A 24,438-nucleotide genomic window follows, 5' to 3' on the forward strand; every position below is an offset into this window, starting at 1 on the left:
GCAAGGCGCAGCGCAAGTGTGTTTGCTAGTTTGCGTCCGGCGCCGTTCGCGTTTTCCCGTTCAGCGTCACGTCCTTAAATTAGTAAATGCATTTGCGCCAGTTAGTGCGCCCATGGGCGTGCTGGTCTAAAAAAGAGGTGTGTTCAGGCGCATTGCCGGCGCATTGCTATTTTAAGGAGCTGAAAATAGACTGCGCCATAGACCAACTCAAACCTGGTCTAAAGTCTAAAGTCAATGGCGCAATATTTTTTTGTTAGAGCGCGTTGGTAGAAACTGCGCCTCTGGGCGCGTCCACAGTGCGCGTTGACTTTGCTTATTACACACAGGGATGCGCATCACACAAACATGCCAAATATTAAAAACAAAAGGATTACAGTGTAAAAGAATATTATTGTGTAGGCTACATAAATATAAAAGCGTTCAGCTTTTCCGCCATGTCAATAGCAATCCGCCATGGCACGAGCGCATCTCGCTCTTAAAGGGAATGGGAGATGACACTCTTGATTGGTTTATTGAACGTTACGCCCATTACTCATTAAGAGAATAGGGACAACCCATTTCAAAAATGCGCCCCGGTGCACGGACCGTTTTTCCGTCATTAAAATAGCAAAAGTGGATTTGGACACGCCCTGAGTGCACCTGCGCCGTACGCTTTACACTTTGCGTTTAGATCGTTAAAATAGGGCCCTAAAACTCAACTGTTTAACTCTAGGTGAGTTGGAAAAAGTGTTCCTTTAGGCATCTTGCAGACACGGCCACAGTTCTTCTGGATTAGTTTGTCTCAGTTTCATCTGTTTCTTCATGTACTCACAGACGGATTTGATGATGGTGAGATCAGATCTCTGTGTGGAGCACCAGCTGTTGTCAGACTCCTTGTGCATACAAAAATCTCGATGGATTAATATAATTAACCCTTTCAGACGTAAATTTAAAAATATTCTGGCTGAGCCCCCAGTGTGAGTTTTTCAAGGCGACTGTTAGAAAGTATCACTTTATTGTTTCCATGGTGACGTGTCATTGCTTGTTACGTGACACACCGCAGCCACATTAGCGCTGTATGACTGATGATCTGCTTTTATGTCATTTTTCCTTTTTTATTTAAAATATTCACAAACTTGTTAACTATAACATGAACTATCTGATATTGTCAAATATTTGCAAGTGGATGTGTTTTGCTGTTTAAACACCTTAATGACAATCACGTTAGTTGAGCCATATGCGTGATGGGCGCCGCCATGTTAGTTTGAAAAGAAGTGAGCCGGTGAACTGGGAGAAGAATAGAGTAAACTTTAAAGTTATTACACAATGTATCTGATATGAAAAAAAACATGTCATCTAATTATTATGGAAATGATTGCTATTGCTGCTTCTGTAGACGTCAGAGTGTATTTTACAAACTCTAAATGTATTGTTTTGTTAGTACTTGTGTGTATTTAAATGTCTGAAACCTAAACATTATGTGGTTGAAAACGCTGCATATTTGTGATATATGAAAAGCACTGAGCGCGCCCGTCTCTGGATTACCGCCAGCCAAAGCACGCAAACACGTTTGAATTTGGCAGTTGATCATGTGATGCACTGAACGTGCTAATCACACTGAACGTGCTAATCACACCGGTGTGATCGTACGCGTCAAAGGGTTAATTGCAAAATGAATGTTTAGAAATATGAACTGATATTTCCTACTGACACACTACAGCAAAAGTGTAATCTTCCATTTTCTCAAAACTCTGAGAAACTTCTCATCATATTTTAAAAGTTTTCTTGGTCTTCCAGTCATTTTCCATTCCATTTAGTTTAAAAGAGCCAGTTCCTGCTATTGCTCAAGTGTAAGAGGATGTCACTAAATACTTGCCACATTAGCCAACAAAAGTCTTTTTTTTCTTTCATTCTTTTCACAAAAATATTAAGCAGCATCACTCTTTTCAACACCAATAATAAGATATGTTTCTTGAGCACCAAGTCAACATTTTAGATTGATTTCATTGATTTTCAAGGATCATGTGACAATGATGACTTGCATCTTAAAATACTGTATATGAAAATAGGAAACACTTGTTTTAATAAGTAATAATATTTCACAATATTGCTGTTTTACTGTATTTTTTGATCAAATACGTGCAGCCTTGGTGAGCATAAGAGAATTTTTAAAAACATAAAAAAAATCTTACCATCCCCAAACCTTTGAATGGTAGTAGATATATATAGCTTAAAGAAAATGAACATTTTTGAACCATTAAAAGCATTACTAGAGATGGGATGGGAAAATGATCTGAAAGAGTAAAACCTTAGCATATTGGATTTTTTTTTTTTTAGTGCTGTATTGGCAGACTCTCTACCATTTAAATAGAAATTGGTGTAAAACGTCCCTTTGCAGAGCTAGTAACCTTTTCAGAATTATTGCTCTATTATTTAACTTAGGTACTTTCCATTAACTGGGTTATAAGGAAGAATTAAATATAAATATAATAGGGTCCTAGTGATGTCACTTCCTACGTATCAATTTTAAGGAATATAATTTTTTTTTAAAAACAATTTGGTAATTAACATACCACAATGAATTGAATTAAAATTTCATGGAAAGTGTCTTAAACTGCAAACTCCTAAAAAACTGTTATTTCAGATTTATATCCAGTCGTTTACTTCAGGAAACACATAGTTATATTAGGAAATAAAATAAAATGTTTAAAAAGTAGGTTGCTGTCACCTTATGAAAATGAATGTTGCATGATTGTTGGATATTAACCATTTTTCTTTCCATACTCTAGGAGAGTCTATCTTTCTTTGAGATCTTTCCTTTCCTCCATTTAATGTCATACTTTTCCACAACATTCCTGAAACATTCATCAGCTGAGAGCCTCGTTGTTCTATCTGGGCCTGAGATTGGCACACTTGCAAATATTTAAAAGAAAGGCAAATGTGATAGTCACAATATTCACATTAAAAAAAGGCTTTACCTAAGGATTTTTTATTGGCTTACCTAGTCAATTACCAGCTAATGAGCTGACCTCAGCTGACATTCTCTCCCAAACTGCTAAGGAGGAATTAGTTTAATTTTTCTGTCACAGGAAATGGTTCAGTCAACCCGAAAGCGCGTATGTTAGAAACTGGGGATGTTTATTAAATGTCACTCAGAACATGAAACACATTTTAATGATCAACATAAAAAATACCTCTAATACAAGACCTAAAAAAAAAAAGTCCATCGTAATTCACAGCAGAGCGTACCAAGTGTTAATAGCGTACAGTAGATCTGCCTTCGCTTTGATAGCTGGTCACAAATGATGGGTTTGAAGGTTTGGGGGATGTTAGGAAGGGCAAGATGTGTAAAGAAAGGAAACGTCCTCTTGTCATCCTGGGGTGTTGTTATACTACAAGACATGCTCAATTTCACGGTTAAATTATTTACATGGATGACTGGCAAGCGCAGTCAGCAGACAGGTGTAGTTTGAGAGGCCATCAGCAGGGGTTCCTGAGTTCCAAGTAGTTCACAAAGAGCAACTGTAGGGCAACAAACTGAGAATCTGTCTTTACCCAAAAGCTGTAGCTGTTACACGTTCTGTCCTTTAGCGCAACAAAACCAATCTCTCTTATTCCAGTCCACATCTCACATTTGTCAGTTCCACACCCAAGAGGAACAGCAAATTTCTTTTAATATACCTGTGGAGAGCAAGAAAAACATGGCATGATGAGGTGCGGGGATGTATTTTATTGGCATTTTCTCTTGGTTTTGAATGTGCATGCTAGGACAGCTGGAGCATTGAAATCCCTCCTACAGTTTCCAGAGGGAATTGACCATGAAACTCAATCTGCATGGCGGCGTTCATCTTAAACAATTTCATCTCACAGAAATGCCTGCAGTTCTCTTTATTGAGCAAGAATGTGTCACAAACTTGATCAAAACGCATCAGTTTGGTTGGGCTGTGACAGCTGTTGTAGTTTCTTTGACGTTGTCGAACTGGTTTTTCAGTAGGGATTGGCATTGGAGTATATATGAACACAGATAAACATTTGAACAATAAAGCAGATATTGATATTGAAATGCTTTGCATTTCTAAAATACTCTGAGGGATTAGTTATCCTTTGATTCATAAAACTATTTCTTTGAATTCCATCCAATATAGATATAAAAGTGATTGTAAAACATTTTGAAACAGAATTGACTAGTTTGATGTTGTTGTTTAAAGTGCAGACAATGTTAATCTTTGACAGGATAATCAATGTACAATCACAACAAATATGAAGATACAAATAAAGTTATGAAACCGATTTTCACATTCTAAACACTGGGTGATCTTAGTTAAAAACATGGACATTGCAGGATAAATGGCATTAGTATATAAATAAAACAGCAGTTAAACATGTTCAATATTGTGTTATCAAAACTAATACAAACACACATAAAACATAAGTAAATGTGTAAAAGGACATTGCAAGTTGATGGTTTGGAAAGGAAACATATTTTCATTGTCAGTGCCACTTATTATGGAAAAGTGAAAGTTTTAAATTCTTTCCTGAATGAATCAGCATTTATGAACAAATGGGTTGAGTAAATGATTCAGCGATTTACTCATAAAAACAGCCATTTCTTTAATTGCTGAATGAATCAGTGTTTTTGAACATTCTATGATTCATTACTCACTCGAGTAAATGAGTCAGCAATTCACCTAAAAAGACCCATAAAGTAATGTGTCCCCACCTACTGGCATAACAAAATGATGTGCAGAAAGAGTCACTGAAAATGTATTGAACTATAGTATTGTTTATAGTAAAGGATTAGTTCACTTCAGAATTCATATTTCCTGATCATTTACTCACCCTCATGTCATAAAAGATGTTTGTCTTTCATTCTTCGGTCTTCAGTTTTAAGGAAAACATTCCAGGATTTTTCTCCATTTAGTGGACTTCAACGGCTACCAATGGGTTGAAGGTCCAAACTGCAGTTTAAACGCAGCTTCAAAGGGCTCTACACGATCCCAACCGAGGAATAAGGTTCTTATCTAGCAAAATGATTGGTCATTTTCTAAAAAATTATATACTTTTTATATAAAAGCTCTGCGATGCAGCACGTAATCACGCTGGAAAGGTCATGCACGACGTAGGCGGAAGTACCGCAATAGGACGAAAAGCTCCATCTCATTTTCTCCTCCATCTTCAAAATCATCCAAATTTATAATATATATAAAAAGTATATAAAATTTAATATATAAAAAGTATATAATTTTGGTCCCACTTTATATTAAGTGGCCTTAACTACTATGTACTTACATCAAAAAATAAGTACAATGTACTTACTGGGTTCATATTGAATTGCAAAACACATTTGCAGCTATTGAGGTGGGGTACGGGTAAGGTTAGGGACAGGTTTGGTGGTATGGGTAGGTTTATGGGTAGAGGTAAGGGTTAAGGGATGGGTCAACAGTGTAATTATAAATGCAATAACAGAAATTAATTACAGATGTATTTACATGCAGGTATTTTTAAAATATAAGTACAATGTAAAAACATGTATGTACACAATAAGTGCATTGTATCAAATGATTAATTTAAATGTAAGTACATAGTAGTTAAGGCCACTTAATATAAAGTGGGTCCATAATTTTTTTTAGAAAATTAATGATCGTTTTGCTAGATAAGAACCTAATTTCTCAGATGGGATCGTGTAGAGCCCCTTGAAGCTGCATTTAAAATGCAATTTGGACCTTCAACCCATTGGCGGTCGTTGAAGTCCACTAAATGGAGAAAAATCCTGGAATGTTTTTTCTCAAAAACCATAATTTCTTTTCAACTGAAGAAAAAAAGACATAAACATCTTGGATGACATGGGGATGAGTAAATTATCAGGAATTTTTAAGTGAACTAATCCCTTAAGTCATTTCACACTTTAAAGAGCCTCCAAACAAACCAAGCAATGTTAAAACAATTGCTATTTGCTACAATATAATCAAATATTTGTGCCTAAATGTAATTTAGATCTTGACCCATTTTAGGGTAAACTATTCCTTTTTAGCAAAAGATTTGGAGAATTTCACAATTTATCTAAAAACAATGACATTAAATGAATGCATGATCATATATCAGTAGCTACTGAAACGATCTCCAGTGTGATCTGACTATAAAAACAGAAGAGTCAGTCTGTTCACAACAATAAAAGCAGTTCAACCCAAGTTCACTTCTCAGATCTCCTCCAAGATTAAGCCTTAAGCTCTGTCAATCCATCTCATTGGGATTTCAGGTGAATCTGACATACTGTGCATAAGATAAAATCCAACATTCTGCTAACCGGCAGTAACACAAAAGGGTTACTGTGATTTCTGAGAGACATTCAGCTTCTCCATTGATAAACCTTCCACAGACTGACCTGTCAGAGTGAAAAATGTGCCTGTATTGGCCCATCACTCTCAAAGCCACCTCTGTGACACATATTCTCTTTGAGCATCCCTGGTGGTCAATAACGTATTTACTCGACATGTGGGAAAGCCTAGTTACCTCCCAGATATTACAGCAGTGGCTGGACACACCAATAGCAACCTTGTCATGTTTAACTACGAGTTATTGATTAAGCACTGAACGAAAATAACATAGGACAAGCTGCCTCTCCATCGGATGTTTGAGAAGAGTTAAAAGTCTTTATTTTTTATGAAAAGCTACACATTCTTGCTAAATTTCACAGCTACAGAAGTTTTTTTTTTGTTTGTTTGTTTTTGTTTTTTCTTTTTTTTTAGACAACAACTACTGATTTTTTTTCATTAGTACATTTTTGACAATACCTGCAATGTTTCATCATAATAATATTCAGAGATGTGAACAGTAGATCAAGAGAAAAACAGCAGCCCACTGGGCATTAGCACGAACACTACAAGATGGTGGGAAAAGGGGGATTGAAAGACGGATAGAAACAGAAACATGAGAAAGAAGTTGTATTCGGAAAGTTCTTGCATTTCTGCACCGAGTGTCTCTAACACCTACAGCCATCTCTGAGTTCTTCTAATCGAGTTTTCTAGTTCTCGCTCATTTATTCTCCTCCTTGGTCGGCCTGATCTTCATCTCTGTGAATTTCAGCGAGTACTGCCAACCCGTCCAGGACGACCACTCGATGCCGTCGGCGTACGAGGTGTGCTGGCCGCGCAGGTACTGTCCGTTGAGGTTGGAGGTGTGGCAGTTGCGGTACCACCAGGCGCCGTGGTAGAAGGACGCGCAGTTATTCTCAGAGTGGTCGTTGTCCTTGTCCTTAGTGGTGAATTTCATCCCGTTGTGTTTGAGTAGCGAATCGCCTGCAGTGTCAGATCAATGCATGATGGAAAGAAAGATCGAGAAAGACAGAGGAAGGGTGGAAGAGTGAGCGTGTGATAGACAGGGACGGTGAGAAAAAAAGACAGAAAAAAAAAGAACAAGTGAGTCACTCAACCGCAATGTCTTTGTTTATCCATATCATGGAAAGTTAGAAAATGCAGTACACAAGGTTTCAACGAAGAAGCTTTTTCCAAAACCTATGAGCTACCTTGCTGTCTACAGTCTACATAGAACCTCATGGAACCTCATAACAAGCATAATAGTTAAGTAAATACAAATATTAGGTAAAATGTCCATTAAAAAATATTTCTGAAGCGCACTGCAAACTGCTATAGTGAATGATAACCAGCAGTTTAAATGTGTGAGAAACAAGCTCATTGGCTGCAGATGTGACATGGACTGATCAGCTTGTGCCAAGTAGTTAACGCTGTAATTAACATCAGCTTGTGTTAGGACCCATCAGCCTCAGCCATCTAAAATTTCATGACAGAACTATGTATATATATGAAAAGTTCATTTGCAAAAACCGATCAACGGCAGTTAAAAAAAAAAAAGAAGTGACAGCTGTGCATTATTCTCCACATATAGCACGTTCTGAAGCGTAAATATGTTTTGTCAGAAAAGCTGGTTTTGTCCACTGTCAAGGCATCTCGAGGTCACATTCACAGCAGAAACATTCACAGTTGTTTGTGTACAGAAACCGATAAGTCTGTTTTAGCGAATCAGCGCGCAGTATTTAGGTCAGGTGACAAGGCTGCTAGTCACTTCAAAAAGACGCGCTAGCTGAGGGGAGTTTCGTCAAAGCTGACTAAAAGTGATCGAGGATTTATAATGTTGACTTCTGCATGTCCTTATACATGTCTGACATGCTGAAACCTTGGTTGTCCTTTTGCATTTATGTGAGTGTGTGTACAGTATGTGCGTGTGTGTGTGTGCGTTGATCTGTTAGTGTGTGAGTGCATTTGTGTGTTTTAAATGCAATTACAAAGCAATTACTTGGTTTGGTTTAACTCTGAAACATGAAATGTGGAGTTGTCTGCTTTTGCTAAAAAACAAACTTTTAGTATGTACAAAAAAACATACTTTCAATGTAGTTTAATTTTGTAAGTTACCTGTATTTTTGAGGGTTATTATAACTTAAAGGTGCTAAAGAGGATCTTTTCGTCGACTGAGAAACCAAAGACTGTTACTGAGTTTTTGAAATGAGCGCATGCGTAAGAACAACCCCCCTCCTTCGAAGGAACGCCTCCCAAAACTCGTAAACACTCGTATTGGAACACGAGTGTTTACCACCGGCATTCGCTGTGTCGTGTTAGTGGATTCATTATGTCGGACTCACCGCAGGTAACTCATAATCTGCAGTTGTTACTCCTGTCTCCTGACAAAAACATTGCATGCGGCACCTGTGGAGTGTGGAAAGTTACTGGAGCGCGCAGCCGCGCGCGTCTCTCACAAGGAACCTTACGGCAGTGATTGACAAGCCAGAGGGCCAATCGTTTACACGATGATCACGTAAACGATTGGCTGATGTTTTTAAGGCCCTACCTCGTGCACAGATGATCTATATTAATATTTTTCCTTTCAGTGCACCTAATAAATAGTATTTTATCAGTTAGTAAAGACAGTTTCAAGTAATATTGCAAAAATGTATAAAACAAAACATCCTCTTTAGCACCTTTAATCAAAACAACCCAACTGCAGTTTGAATGATATTACTTGGAATGCACAATAAAAAAAAACATGATTTGTGAGAATTAATAAATCTATCTATCTATCTATCTATCTATCTATCTATCTATATATATATATATATATATATATATATATATATATATATATATATATATATATATATCTATCTATCTATCTATCTATCTATATATATATATATATATATATATATATATATATATATATATATATATATAAGCCAGCATGCAAATAAAGTGCAACAGAAATGCAATGCAATAATGACGACTCAAATATTTTTATTGTAATATAAATATAATGTCTCTTACGATTGCAAGTAAACTGCAGAGCATTCTACCTATTGCTTGTTAACACTTTCCCCAACAAATTTTTTGAAAAAAATTTGCCAGCCACCACCAGCATTTTTGATAATTTTCACAAAAGCTTCATGGCCCCCAGAATATTTTGTTGTATGAATATCTGAACAAGCAAGTTTTATTCTAGCTTCATGCATTCCTTTTTTATCAACACTTAAATATAGGTACGTTTCATTAAAAAGCTACATTCTGAGCAAAAAGCTGAGAAAATTGAGTTTTTGTCAAGTTTGTCATTCAGTAACATTATGGCAGTTGTGATTTAAATGCTGTTTAATATTGATGATCACGTTATTTTACATATGCATATGCTTACATATGATGGGCTTCTTTTTTGCTTGTGTTTTGATCGGGAGATTCTGTACTGCCGTATAACAGTGAAAACATGGGAAGCAGGAAATTTCCGTCAATGGTGAGGAAAGAGTTAACTTGTTAGTGCTTGGTTTTTCTTATTTTATCATTTAAAATGTATTGATTTAAACAGTCCTGTTCTGGAAAATGTGTTTTATAATGTAATGTTAATACACTACTTTTCAAAAGTCAGTAAGATTTAAAAAAAAAAAAACAATAATTCAGCAAGGATGCAATAAATAGATTCAAATTGACAATGAAGACTTTTACATTGAAACATATAAATTCTATTTGAAACAAATTCTGTTCTTTTAAACTTTCTATTCATTAAACAATCCTGAAAAAAAAAAATTTATTACAATTTCCAAACAAGAAAAACACTGATGAAATGTTTCTTGATCACAAAATCAGCATATTAGTATCATTTCTGATGGATCATGTGACACTGAAGACTGGAGTAATGATGCTGAAAATTCAGCATTGCATCACAGGAATAAAATACACTTTAAAATATATTAAAGCTAGAAATCAATTATTTTAAACTGTATTAATATTTCACAATATTACTGTTCTACTGTATTTTTTACCAAACAAATGCAGCCTTGGTGAACATAAGACACTTTCAAAAACCTTAAAAATCAAAGTGACCCAAAACTTTTGAATGGTAGTGTATTTTAAAACTTTTATACACATAATGTATAGCATAGCCTACATTCATGCATTTATACTTGCTTTTTACAGCCTTCAATTCATAAAATCCAATTGCTTAGAACAGTGATTCCAAAACACTGTTTATAGGCTCATATATCAAGAAGTTGGATCAACTGGACACACATTTCACAATAAGCTTAGCATGTTTAGATCTGCATATTGAGATTGCTAGCTCTGCTAGTGATGTGGAAATAGAGACAAAAACCAAAGAGAGGAGCGTTTTAACGCACTGCCACTAATGTGCCCTTATTAAGCTCTGTGATGTATGTCTCAGGGACGTAATGTTGCAGAGTGCAGCTAGGCTAATCTAATCCCAGTTTCCTGCCTCCATACCGCCCGGCTCCACTGGGCCCGGGCCGCTGACATGATCAGCTTTTTATTGCCAGCCTTGCAGTAAAACCCTTCTCCTGTCCTCATCCTCTGACTCTAATTCTACTCTGCTGCAACATGTATCGTGATAGCCGTTTTATTGGGACAAAGGAGATCCAATTGATGCCTTTATGTCATATTGTAAAGTGTGTTACACATCATAAACTTGTTTCTGGTGCCTCATAGATTCATCATTGTGGTCTAGCAGATAATGAATCAGCAGAATGATGGTGGTATAAAATGACAGCATCTGGACTGTGAAAGGAGACCCAGTGAACAGCTGTGGAGGTTGCCAGCAGAAAAATGATACAGAGGATTGATTTACTTAAGATGGATAAACTTAAGATGAGCTGGTCTAAGATGAGAATCCAGCTAGCTTAAACCAGCTAAGGCTTTACTATCTTAGACTGGTTTAAAGGGATATTCCACCCAAAAATGAAAATAATATAACCATTTCCTCACCATTATGTTGTTTCAAACAAGTGATTTTCTTTTTTTCCCCCTGTGGAACACAAAAGATTATACTTTGAAGAATGTTAGTAACCAAATAGTTTTGGTTTCCATTGACTCCATTGTATTTTTTTGTCCTTTTGATCAGAAACTGTTTGGTTACCAACATTCTTCAAAATATCTTCTTTCAAAACCTGTATGACTTTCCTCCTTCTGTGGAACATAAAAGAAGATATTTTGGAGAACACTAACAACCAAAAGGTTTCAGTTCCCATTGACTTCCATTATATTTTTTGACCATACAATGGAAGGAAATGGGAACGGAAACTGTTTGGTTACCAACACTTTCTTTCAAAGAAACAAAAGTCATACAGGTTTGAAACGACATGAGTAAATGATGTCATAATTTTCATTTTGGGGTGGACTATCCTTTTCAGATGGGTCTCAAGCTAGCTATTTAGCTGGTCAGAGCTGGTCTAGATGGTTATCTGAACCATGTTGGTCAAGCTGGTTACCTTGAACCGGTAACCATGTTCCAAACTTGAACACCTTAAAGATATTTGGAAGAATGTCAGTAACCAAACAAATCTCATTCCCCATTGACTTCCATAGTATTTATATTTTCTACTATGGTAGTCAATGGGGGGCGAGATCTGTTTGGTTACTGACATTTTTCCAAATATCTTCCTTTGTGTTCAGCAGAACGAAGACATTTTTGTATGTTTGGAACAACCCGAGGGTGTTTAAATGATGACAGAATTTTCATTTTTGGGTGAACTATCCTTTTAAGCTGGTGTACCTGGTTTCTCAGTCTAATTAGCTGAAAAATGACCAAAATCACTTAAAAAAACCCTCAAAACAGACCAGCCTAACTAGCTTTGGAGACTAGCTAACCACCTTAGGCTCATCAGGGAAAGCCGCTGGCAGGAAATCCTTAGCTCTTTATATGAACAAATCTTAACCAACTGCCTCAGTAACACTAGTATGCTGCAATATTCATAAAGTGTTCCATTTCAAAGAATCCCCAATCATACAAACAATGCCGGAAAAAAATACTCATTTGCTAGAACGAGATGATTAATCATTGCAGTAAATTGCAGATTCTGTGCAAAACAGACCTCGCAATTTGTGCACCTGAGGGGGTGTGTAGCTTGTGTCAGCATGAAGGTGCATCTCAGACTTTTCTGAAATGTCTTGAGACAGACCCACTCAGGAGGGCGATACAAGTCATTAGGTATGCGCATGAATGCATAATCGCATAAATGCCGAAAAGCACTGCAACATCAGAGAGAAATTATACACTCCTCTACTTGGACAAGCATTGTTACAAAATAATCAAATACTCACATGCAATTTTGCTTCTTACTCTGGCCTCCCTAATGGTAGTAAAAACATTTCTGTGCACTTGCAAAACTGTCATTAGCACACTTTGAAGTTGGCACTGTATTAGTACTCAAAGTGTTTACAGAGATCAGGGCATCATGGGTGTAAAAACTCATCTCAGGTAATTATTTCTTCCCAGAGATCCCCGCTGTGGCTGAGCACTCTTCCTCTACGCTATCGTAAAGGCCTTTCATTAAACAGAGTAGCATTAAAAACACCATGCTTGTGTTATGATATGCAAGCAGTTATGGTATGAAAATTCTCGCATGCAAGGACAGGGTGCGAGGAACACTTTTACACCAAAAGAGTTTTCACACATCACAGTATTTATGAAAAATAGAGTATTCTGGGGTATGGCTCATCAAAATCTCCACAGGGATGCACTGTCATATTGAAATAATGTCATATCATATCCGTACATCAACACAAAAATCACTTTTCAGACAGCTGCCTCTGCACGGTTTTAGATGTCTGCTAAAGAAGTAACTTGGAGGGTTTAGGCTAGTATTAATGGCCTGAAAGAGATTCTCTGTGGTTTTGGATGCCATATACAGTATTTTGGCACATTTTACAGTGTTACAAGTAATTATCTTTATTATTTAAATTTTTGGTCTTATTGTGCATAAATTCATGAGTGTGTGTTATTCTATGTATGTATTTATGATCTATTAGGGCTGGATGATATGACCTAAAATCAAAATATTGATTAATTGAACATTTTACCTCAATTACAATTAATGAACTTTTTGTTGTTGTTGTTGTCATAGTTCACTGACAAGGTTTGTACTATTAAAGGTGGGATATTTTTTCCTAATGAAAGAGTGCTCACTTTCAGCAGTTATTTTATCTATGGTTCATAACATTTCTTACAGATTTCTGCTCATTGTAAATCAGATACAGATAAAATGGCTTGAACATGAGCTGGCATATGCAAATGTTGGGGGCGTACACCCCAACTGTTACGTAACAGTCGGTGTTATGTTGAGATTCGCCTGTTCCTCGGAGGTCTTTTAAACAAAAGAGATTTATATAAGAAGGAGGAAACAATGGAGTTTGAGACTCACTGTATGTCATTTCCATGTACTGAACTCTTGTTATTCAACTATGCCGAGGTAAATTCAATTTTTGAATCTAGGGCACCTTTAACAGGATTGAAGACCGAAATGACTGACATGGGAAAATTATGTCGGTTAGAAGTTCTGAATTTCGGTTTCGATTACTTTTCGATTAACTGTCCAGCCCTAGAATCTATCTATCTATCTATCTATCTAGTCATTTATATAGATCAGCGGAAAAAACACTGTATTTTTAAAATAATTAACACTGTGTGTGGTAACACTTTAGAATACTGATCCTTCATTAATGAATAACTACACAGGAACAAATGAGTAATGCATTATTAACACTATAGTAACTACTATTAACTAACAATAAACTCTGATTAATGAATTAGTAAGTAATAGTGCTCAGTTGAATGTGGTAGTTCACTATTAACTAATCAGTAACTACTGTTTTTTCATACCTCCTAGAGAACTACTATATTTAGGTTCATAATTAACATGAATGATGCATAATGTATAATTAATTCTAAAGTAAAGGTCTTGGTAACACACTAGTAATGACTGAAGTATTACCAAATACTTAAGAAGGAATTACTAATTATTTGGATCAGTATTCTAAAGTGAAAAACATGATAACTCTCTAGTAACTACTGAAGTCTTTGTAAACGTTTGATGTTTTTGTATGTTTTTGTACAGTAATTCCTTATGATATATTTGGTAACACTTAAGTAATTACTAGTGGGTTACTATGATCTTCACTTTAGAATACTGATCCAAATAATTAGTAGTTCCTTTAGAAGGATGTAGTAACACTTAAGTAATTACTAGTGGGTTACTATGATCTTCACTTTAGAATACTGATCCAAATAAGAAGTAGTTACTTTAGAGTTATATAGTAACTCTTGAGTTATTACTATCCAATACTTTACAAAAACATCAAAAGTTTTCAAAGACTTCAGTAGTTGCTAGAGAGTTATCATGTTTTTCACTTTAGAATACTGATCCAAATAATAAGTAATTCCTTCTTAAGTATTTGGTAATACTTCAGTCATTACTAATGGGTTACTATCACCTTCATTTTAGAATTAATTATACATTATGCATTATTCTCATTAATTATGAACCTTTATATAGTAGTTCTTAGTAGTTCTCTGGGAGGTATGAAAAAAAACAGTAGTTACTGATTAGTTAATAGTGAACTACCACCTTCAACTGAGCACTATTACTTACTAATTCATTAATCAGAGTTTATTGTTAGTTAATAGTAGTTACTAGAGTGTTAATAATGCATTATTCATTTGTTCCTGTGTAGTTATTCATTAATGAAGGATCAGTATTCTAAAGTGTTACCCTGTGTGTAAATATATAATTTCCTGAGTAAAGAAAACACCAGTTCTTTAACCCTCTGGAGTCTGAGGCTGATTTGGGGCCTGGAGAAGTTTTGACATGCCCTGACATTTGTGCTTTTTTCATTTGTTCATAAACACATTAATGACACAAGTGTCATTACACTGTATTCAACACAAACTAGGCTACAATAATATGTGAGGAACATGTATGTACATGTTTGTTTTTTTGAAGGAATAACGTTTATGCGTGGTTATTGAAAAAACAAAAAACTTAAGTCACTGAAATAAGGCCAAAAAAAGTATATTAAATCTGTGTTCATAAGACTTCTGGGTATTGGAGGTTGTAGACTAGAGTTTTTGCTTCAGAATTATGTAAAAATTATGCTGCCTACTCCTTCATATAAAACAATATATTGATTTAGTTTTTGTAAGTCACTTTTTGTCAAGAAACACAGTATGCATGGAGGCGTGAATGATCATGAATAATGGGCCATTTACACCTGAGAAGACAAAAGAATCAAATAATAATGACCTAAAATGACTTGCATATTAATGAGGCCTTTGAGTCAGGTAGGGTGTGAAAAAACCCTCTGTAATCATGTCTCAGCTCAATTTAAAATAATGGTATTCTATTATATTCTTTAAAATATAATGTATTTCTGTGATGCAAAGTGTCTGAACAATTATGTTACCTCTATGGCATTTCATATAGGCTTTTAGCTTAAAGCATGCACATTTGGAGAAATATTGATGGATTCTTATATGTTTATGTCAAATTTCTATACAGAGGAGTAATATTTATTCTAGATTTATTCTATATATCATCACTATGAGTGCTGGATACAATTCATACTTGCAGCCGGAGGGCGCTCTGTACACCTTTAGGCCACAGATCCATATAAAGAAGAAGAAGAACCAGGAACTAACTGCATGTCTTCTAGAGATCGCTAACCATGGCTTTAACACCCAGATAAACACTTTTCAAGACAATAAATAAACGATTGAGACGATGAATGCATGTATTGCCGAGAGATGAATGCATGTATAAGACGAGAGATCACGCATCATGTTAGTTTTCTTTATTTTACAAAAAGCACAGCATTTAGTTTTTACTCTGAGTGTACACAAATGAAAGAAGACATTCAACAGATTAAAATGGTGTATAACTCTTAATTGTATGTGCAACATTGACGGAGTATTTTGAGTCTCTTTCACACTGGTAAGAAAAAAAACGCGGTGGTATCGCCGGCAATACCCTCAGACCTCAGAGTGTTAATTGTGGGGCGGAGTTATGAGGTTTTTGATGATCCAAAGGAGTTACGAGGTTTAGTCACAAGCTCTTTTTAATATTTTTCATGGGTTAAATATTTGTAAAACCCACAGACAGACATAAAGGGTGAGCAATAGTAATGATTTATGAAAAAACTGACGAAATATGGAGATACAAGGTTTCCGAGACAATCAGCAAGTTAATAATATCATTGAAAAGGATACTTTCAGGGTTGCCAGGTTTTCATAAAAAAAAACAGCCCAATTGCTACTCAAAACTAGCCCAATCGTGTTTCGGGGGGCTACCCCGATAAAAATCATGTTCCAGAGGGAAAAAAATCCACATTTTTGGAAGGGCTCCCCTAGTAAAATTCACATTACAGAGGCTAAATATCATGTTATGTAGGGTCTTCAATCCGTGGACATGAAAAACAACCCATGGCAACGGTGTAAAAGTAGCCCAATTCTGCGGGAAAACCGCGGACTTGGCAGCACTGGATATTTTGTGGTAAAGGGACAATAAATAAAGTTCTTGCTTTTTTATTTCTTTTGATTTTATAGCCACAGTGTGCCTTTTACCATTGGCCTTGTCTTAGAATTTTCCCTTTCTAATTTCTTTGAAGGTTGGACTCTGAGGAGGGACTTGCTATATGTCTGACAAACCATTATTAAAGGTGTCAAGGACATCTCACAACGTTTCCCTCCAGAAACCTCAGTTTGCATCTGCGAAGTTGTGTGTTTTGGTGTTTGGTTGTTTTTTAGCTATTGTTTTGTTCCACGCTGCTGCTTACTATTAAAAAATGGCAATTTGATTTAATTGTGCTAAAACATTTGATCTGTGTTGATCTCTCTCAGCATTTTATTAAAAACTAAGTTTCATACTTGAGCAAGCACAGCTCAGACGAAAAAAATCTAAATGTGATTTAATGCTTACGGTCAGTCCAGCTTACCATTCATGTATACATTAATGCTTTAAATGACCATGCTTGCATTTTAATCGAGACAGCTGCGTAAGAGTCCAAACAAGACATAATTGATAAGATTGGGAATCAATGTGGCATGACTCCTCCAGCGGGGGATGTTTAAGACAGCTTTGCTAATTAGACGTGTGGATGCAGTATTCTCCTCTTGATTTATGTTAATAGGAGTGTTTGTTTACGTCTCCTATAATAAGCCGAGTGGCTGCTTTATTGGAATACCATAGATGTATTCTACGGCTTCATTATCCCTGCCCTTTCCGGCACACGGCGAAGGTCACGCCTGCGTCCGGCCCCAGCGAGGAGGGCAGTGCTCGGGGAAAAACACCTGAGAATAATAGAGTACGGGACCCAATTAACGTTAAAAAGAGGCCCCGGCGACAGCGCAGGTGAAGCATTGAGAATTGCTCATCACTTTGCCTCAGCACAGACGATAACCCGTGGCCCCAGTTGCTTTGCGTGCCACAGGAATATATCTGAACACCACTGACAACAGGGCAGGAAACTTTAAATTAGTCTTGTGATTCTCATGATAGTTTCTATTCTAGGCTGAGCTTTTTTGTTTTGCTGGGTGCAATTCAGGCCACTAAGTTTGGATTTCCTCTCTGTGCTTAACATGGGCTTGTTTTGAACACAAAAACGTTGAAGATACACACACACACACACACCCACACACACACACACACACACACATACACACACACACACACACACAAAAGCTCTCTCTATGTGTGTGTGTATATATATATATATATATATATATATATATATATATATATATATATATATATATATATATATATATACAGGATTAATCATTTAAAAGTTAATATAAAAATAATATTTCAATTAACTCAATTAATCTTGAATGGTTATAATTACACACTACATGTCAGTTAAATTGTCTGCCTTGGTCTAAAGCGAATGTTCTTGGCCAGAATAATCAGTCAAAAGTCTGTCTAGGCGAGACTCCATATCAGCCAAAGAGCTTTTACCTGAGGCTCCCCATTAAACCTGACATGAACTTTGGCTCCAGGAATCAGTGCAGGTCCACGATTGAGCTGCTGTTGTGCCAGATGTCTTAAGAATACAGAGCTATAAAAGCAGGACACTATGACCTATGGCTTTTTGCGAGACCTCTGGCTTTGCAATAAATGTAATGGTTTTTGGCTTCACACTGCAGGTAAGCACAGGAACTCTCAGTCAAAGGCAGAATAGTGTGAATCATACCTGCAGTGCCGGAGTAGTCAGCGATGCTCAGTGGGTAGCCATCCTCGTCTGGGTCAACAGAGAACAAACCCACTCCAAAAGAGCCGTACTGAGCGAAGGAGGTACTGTTCTCGAAGTCCTCCAGGTCAATCCTCAGCTCGTAGTTGGCTTGAATGGTAAGTGCATGGATTCGTTTCATGCCTGAAAATGAAAAAGTGTATAGATGAGAATTTGAATATAAAGAAGGTGGAATGAGTGTTTGGGTGACCAGCTTGTGCTTGAATGATACCTCAAATAATAACAGCAATACATTTGTTACAGTATTTATTAAGTCCATTAAATAATATTTAAAAACACAACTTTTGATTTTAATAATGTATTAGTAAATGTTGAAATTAATGTTAACTGACAGTAATAAATTCTTTATTCATGAAGTATTTTTTCATTGTTAGGTGATGTTAACTAATGTAGTTAACTAATAACAAATAGACAATTATTGTAAATTGTTACCAATTTTATTACTATAGCAGATGTTTTACTAGTGACCAATTTGCTTTTTTTTTACTGTAAAAAAAAAAGATAGTCTTGAAACTAATTAAACCATTAGCCAGTTAGCATTGACATTGTCATTTTTCCTCCCAAAATTGTACTTTAACTCTACTGGCTAAGGGGCCATTCACACAGAACATGTTTTTCTATTCCAAAGTGCTACTTTTCTATTGTTTTTCTATGTAAATGTGCACTAGACGGACGTGTATGACCGTTACACTCGCGTCTTTTGCAGCGACCCTAAATTCCAATTCACACCACACTGACAAACGCCAACAAACTCGTCTGTTGGAGTTTGTTGGATCGGTGTGATACCCCTGTTGGCGTTGGTCGGAGTCTGTTTTCACCCGACTGAACATGTTTAATTGGCGTTTTCGGGTCGTGGAATGTCTGCAATGAGGCAAGTCCCCTGCAAAGACAGCTGTTTGATCGCGCCCATGCCTCACGCAACAAAGCAGTGGAAACGTGACATCGCAGCTTGTTCATTATAAAAAATAAAATAGTTAAAAAAAATAAAAACATACAAAAGGTACAACAGTCCATAGTGCAATCCGTGCCATTCAGCAAGAGCACTGCTCGATTTCACCGAAAGAGAGAGGTATAACCATGAGAGCAACGCAGGTTTACCTTCAGTTTCGTTTTTTTAATAATTCGTTTTGGCTTGTTTAGCTACATGGTCGTATATGCTTATGGGTCTCGTTAATAAAAAGGGTTACACTAAAAAAAAAAAGTTTAAAAACCAGTGTATACCAACAGCAACGCAATAGGTTGCGATCAGATCGTTGGCTACAGCGCTTCAGATTTCAGGTTAGTATTTTTGTTTTGCCTCAATACTTTAATACAATGAAAATATATATGATACTATATTATTAATTTAATAAACTTGCCTGACAACATTGTTAACATGGTTACACATATAGTTGTGTAATTTTCCCAGTCAGACTCTCTGTGACTCGTTTGTCGGTGTTTGTTGGGGCGGTGTGAACATGACAGTTTTTTCTCATAGAATTCTAAATCCAATGGCCAGTTTGTTCATTGGCGTTTGTTGGCAAATGTCGGTGCGGTGTGAATTGGCCTTAAGGGGCCGTTCACACAGAACGCCTTTTTTCTATTCCAATGTGCCACTTTCCCATTGTTTACTATGTAAACGCATGCTAGACGGACGTGTATGACAATTACGCTTGCGTCTTTTGCAGCGCCTCGCACGAGTGCCGCATTTTTAAGATGCCGTGTCAAGTTAAAAGATTTTCAACTTTTGCACACAGCATCATCAATGTCAGTTCCAAAACAGTGGACCAATCAGAAGAACTCGGAGGCGGGGCAAGCGTTGCGAGCATCTGTTTACAGTAGAAGTTGGCATGGCAACTGTTTTACTTGACGGCAACATGATGTTTACACTACGCTGGTGTTTTCAAACCTCAAAAACAAAGATTTTCGAAAATGCTGCAGACCCTGTTATAGTTTAGTATCCTTGTGAACTGTGTAAACAATAACATGGAGACTGAACTGCAATCTTTACTAGCTTTGTTGTCATTTTTAGCAGCTATTTTAGCAGCTAATACTGCAGCTACCTACATGCACAAAAGGCAACTGTTTACACTTCTATGTGCATACCCAGTGTGCACACTCTAAAAAATAGGTTTAAGATAGGTTAAAAACAACCCAAGTTGGGTTGAAAATGGTTGAAATGGTTGAAAATCCAATGTTTGGGTTGTTTTAACCCAGCAATTGGTATGTTTTAACTGAGCAGTTGGGTTAAATGTTTGTTCAGCCTGCTGGGTAGTTCTATTTAATGCAACTATTGTTTAAAAATTACTGTATTACTTGCTTAAAATGAACTCAAAATATTTTGGAAATGAACATTTATTAATATGTTTAATAATCGAACAAGTTTAATAAATATAATTAAGCAATAATCATTTATTAAATTCCTTATTAATAAATGTCTACCTTTTGATTATTGTTGCCTCTGGTAATTATGTGTCCGACTGTTAATTTCCAACCTATTTTGGGTTAATTTTTTAGCCTGCCATATACTAATTTTTTTAAACAATAGTTGGGTTAAATAAAACTGCCCAGCACATTGGGCAAACATTTAACTCAACCGCTGGGTTTGTCCATTTTCAACCCAACTTGGGTTGTTTTTAACCCAGCATTTTTCAGAGTGCATGAACGGTCATGTGACATACATTTTCGGTCATGTAGCGTAGACTGAGATCGTTACTGAAATGCTGTGGAAGCGCCATTGTAGACGAGGACCGTTTTCATTTTAAAACGCAGTTTAACGCACTAGTGTGTTAAACTAGTGTGTTAAACTGCGGCCTTAGACGCAAAGATGCATTCTGTGTGAACGAGCCCTAACACCTGATAAGTTATTTGTTTTCAAACTTCTTACTCTAACTTGAAAAGAACTAGCAGTGAACTTTAATATTCCACTGCAACATTCAAAGCAAAGTTCTATGGGAAGCAACGCAACATTGTGATTCTGAAAGCACAAGGCGCACGTCTTCTTCCACAGAAGGGCGGCTCTGCTAGAGACATAACGTCTCATTCTTAGCTAAGACCGGCTTGAAGGACTCTGGTCTACTTCCTGGGATCAATATCTCAACGGGAGACCCAGATTCTAGTAAGTTCTACTCTTAATATTCCACCCAGTTTTCACAGAGAGGAGGAGAGGTGCTTGACAGGAAACTAATGTGCTTGCCTACAAATGAATTCCCTTTGTAGCCCGTTCACTGGCATGTGCGTTGCACCCCCAGGACAGAAAATCAATACAGCAGAGTTTTGCTAGGTCTAATCGTAGCTTGCTGCTGGTCTTCAGCTGTTGTGGACCACAGAGCATTTTTGGGTAGTGTGTTAGGTGAATAAACTTTAGCTGCATGCGGCCATATTTGCAAAACAGAACGTGTTGCTTAAAAAGCATCATACTGTGCCTAACAGATGTTCAACAGCCATTAGATATGTACCAAAAAAAAAAAAAGAGCTACGGGTTATAACAATTATTAACATTAACACTGACAATGAGATATTGTTTTTGAGGCATTGTGAAGCCATTCACAACTCAATTAATTTGCATAAACTGGCAAATTTTAGAGTGAAACAAGATATTCAGTGAGAAAAAATAGGGTGGGACTTGATTTTATTAATCAGAAATTGATTGGATAATGAAAAGTGTCCGTTATGTAAAAACAGATATGTATCAAAAAAAAAACATATGCGGTATATATACATTAGTAAGTAAATATTACTTACTAATGCTATTTTAATATTATTTATATACCATTACAGTATTTATTTATATTTGAATTAGTCTTATTTTTATTTTTATAGTTTTCAGTTTTCATTTTAATTTTAGTTTAAGTTTTTGAGTATGATTATCTTCACCGGGTCGGGGCTTCAAACGGCTCCATATAACCTGATACGAGACTCGTGTTCCTATTGTTTTATACTTGCTGTACCATGAATTGTAGTTTTAAGATTTTTTTTAGGCGAGAATGTAGTTGTTTAGATCTGAAATAATAGCACCTCTTTTACAATTTGTTTAGACGTTTTCAGATGTGTGAACTCCAGGCCGTCAGCGGCCGTTCAGTGCTCGTGTACCCGCCGAGAACAGCTTCATCTCTGCGAGTGCTATACATTATAAATATATATTATACATATACATTATATATATAAGTAAATATTGCTTACTAATGCTATACAGTATTACAGTATTTATTTATGTTGAATTAGTCTTATTCAGTTTTCATTATAATTTTAGTTTAAGCTTTAGTCATTTTAGTATTTCAACTTACTTTCAGTTATTTGCCAAGACGACATTTCTAGTTTTCGTTTAAGTTTTTAAAGTTTAAGTTTTTCAACCATAACCCACTCTCTGTCTCTGGATTAAAAGGTCTATTTTTGGCTGCTACGTCTTTTAAGAATCATCCCTTTGCACATGAAATGCACCCCACATTTTGAACCTAAAGTTACATGATAGCCTGGGTGAGAAGCAGCAGTCTATCTGCCTCCCTCCAGTGCAGCAGAATAGACTAACATTTGTTCAAATGATATTGGCATAATAACAGAGATGGTTATGATGGCTTTGAATGGAGGGGGACTGCTGTGGTGCCGTTCCAGCAGCAGCCGAGCGCAACATCAGGCTCTATTAAGCACCAACACCCTTCTAATGGTCTCTGCGCTGACTAAATGGATAGGCCATTTGCACTCGAAGGTCATTTCTGTTTCAACCCAGGGACCTAGAAATGTTACACAGAGGTGCAATATATCAGAACAGGCGTGCTAAAGACAGAGACCTGGCTGTGATATTCTTCATGTAAAAACGAATGTGGGTATGATTATCTTTACCTGGTCGGGGCTTCAAACGGCTCCATATAACCTGATACGAGACCCATCTTCCTGTTGTTTTGCATGATATGATCTGAAGCTGACTATACTTTGATAAGCCAACTAATTTTTCACAACAAGCTTGCAATGTGCCCTGTTTTAGTCTTTTTTAGGGCAGTGAAACTAAATGATACCTTTTTTTCTCATACAAAAGTATATATATATATATATATATATATATATATATATATATATATATATATATATATATACACACACACACAGCAGTTCTTTCTGGTTCTCAAATCTGATTGACTGAGAGCCGTGTGATATTCTAGTGATAACAGCACTCCTGTCTTTTCATCATTTGTATCACTCTGCTGGAAGTGACTGCCATGGCGGCCGAGCAAATCCACCTCATTTTTTACAAATACTACACTTGTTGTACCACAAACTCAAGTTGTAAAAGTTTTTATAGGCAAGAATGTAATAATGAAATAATAGCACCTATTTTACAATTGTTTAGACGTTTTAGGAGATGCAAGCTCCAGGCCGTCATTGGCCATTCAGTGCTCGTGTACCCGCCGAGAACAGCTTCATCTCGGCCAGTGCTTCATGGATTCGACGCTGTCTCTTTTAGAGGTTAAACATGAGATATAATTCATTTTGGGTACATAAAATGGGCAATCTTTGGTCTTGCTAATCTATTACTTGTTCCTGAGCAAATCAAATCAGGCTATGTTAAATTTAATAATATTAATATTATATTTTTGTATGTTTGACTGAATTGTACAATTGTGTTTATTTCCTATTGTCATTTATAATGGCTATTGTTGTTCATTTAAATATTGTTGTTCAATAAATATTATTTTATATGAATAATATGTTGTATTTGGTATTGAGAAAGGGTCCATTAGTGCATAATATGGATTGAGTGAAAGTTACATTAATATGCCATTAGATGGCAGCAAACTTTACGAGTAAATGAGTCAGTTGCAAGAGACTTTTAAATTGAAAGGGAGTTTTGTAAAAAAAAAAAAAAAAAAAAAAAAAACGCTGGTATGGAAAATTCCCTTAA

At 36.3% G+C, this 24,438-nt stretch overlaps 1 protein-coding gene across 9 annotated transcripts in view; it reads right to left on the reverse strand.

Moving 5' to 3' along the window:
- Positions 1-2,962: 2,962 nt before the first annotated feature.
- The window catches only part of fibcd1a (fibrinogen C domain containing 1a), a 172,992-nt gene continuing 151,516 nt past the window's right edge, over positions 2,963-24,438 (reverse strand). For 8 of the 9 annotated variants that reach the window (XM_048209264.1, XM_048209258.1, XM_048209257.1 and 5 more), the window contains 2 exons: positions 18,507-18,686; positions 6,615-7,274 (listed from right to left, as the gene is read on the reverse strand). In XM_048209264.1, coding sequence (XP_048065221.1) covers positions 7,012-7,274; positions 18,507-18,686 — 443 coding nt within the window. In that variant the 3' untranslated portion in view covers positions 6,615-7,011. Of the gene's footprint in view, positions 3,661-6,614; positions 7,275-18,506; positions 18,687-24,438 lie in introns of those variants that run through there. The other variant, XM_048209265.1, reaches the window with a different exon arrangement.

The sequence above is a fragment of the Megalobrama amblycephala genome, linkage group LG12 (genome assembly GCF_018812025.1).
Source record: "Megalobrama amblycephala isolate DHTTF-2021 linkage group LG12, ASM1881202v1, whole genome shotgun sequence".
Taxonomy (NCBI): Eukaryota; Metazoa; Chordata; class Actinopteri; order Cypriniformes; family Xenocyprididae; genus Megalobrama; species Megalobrama amblycephala.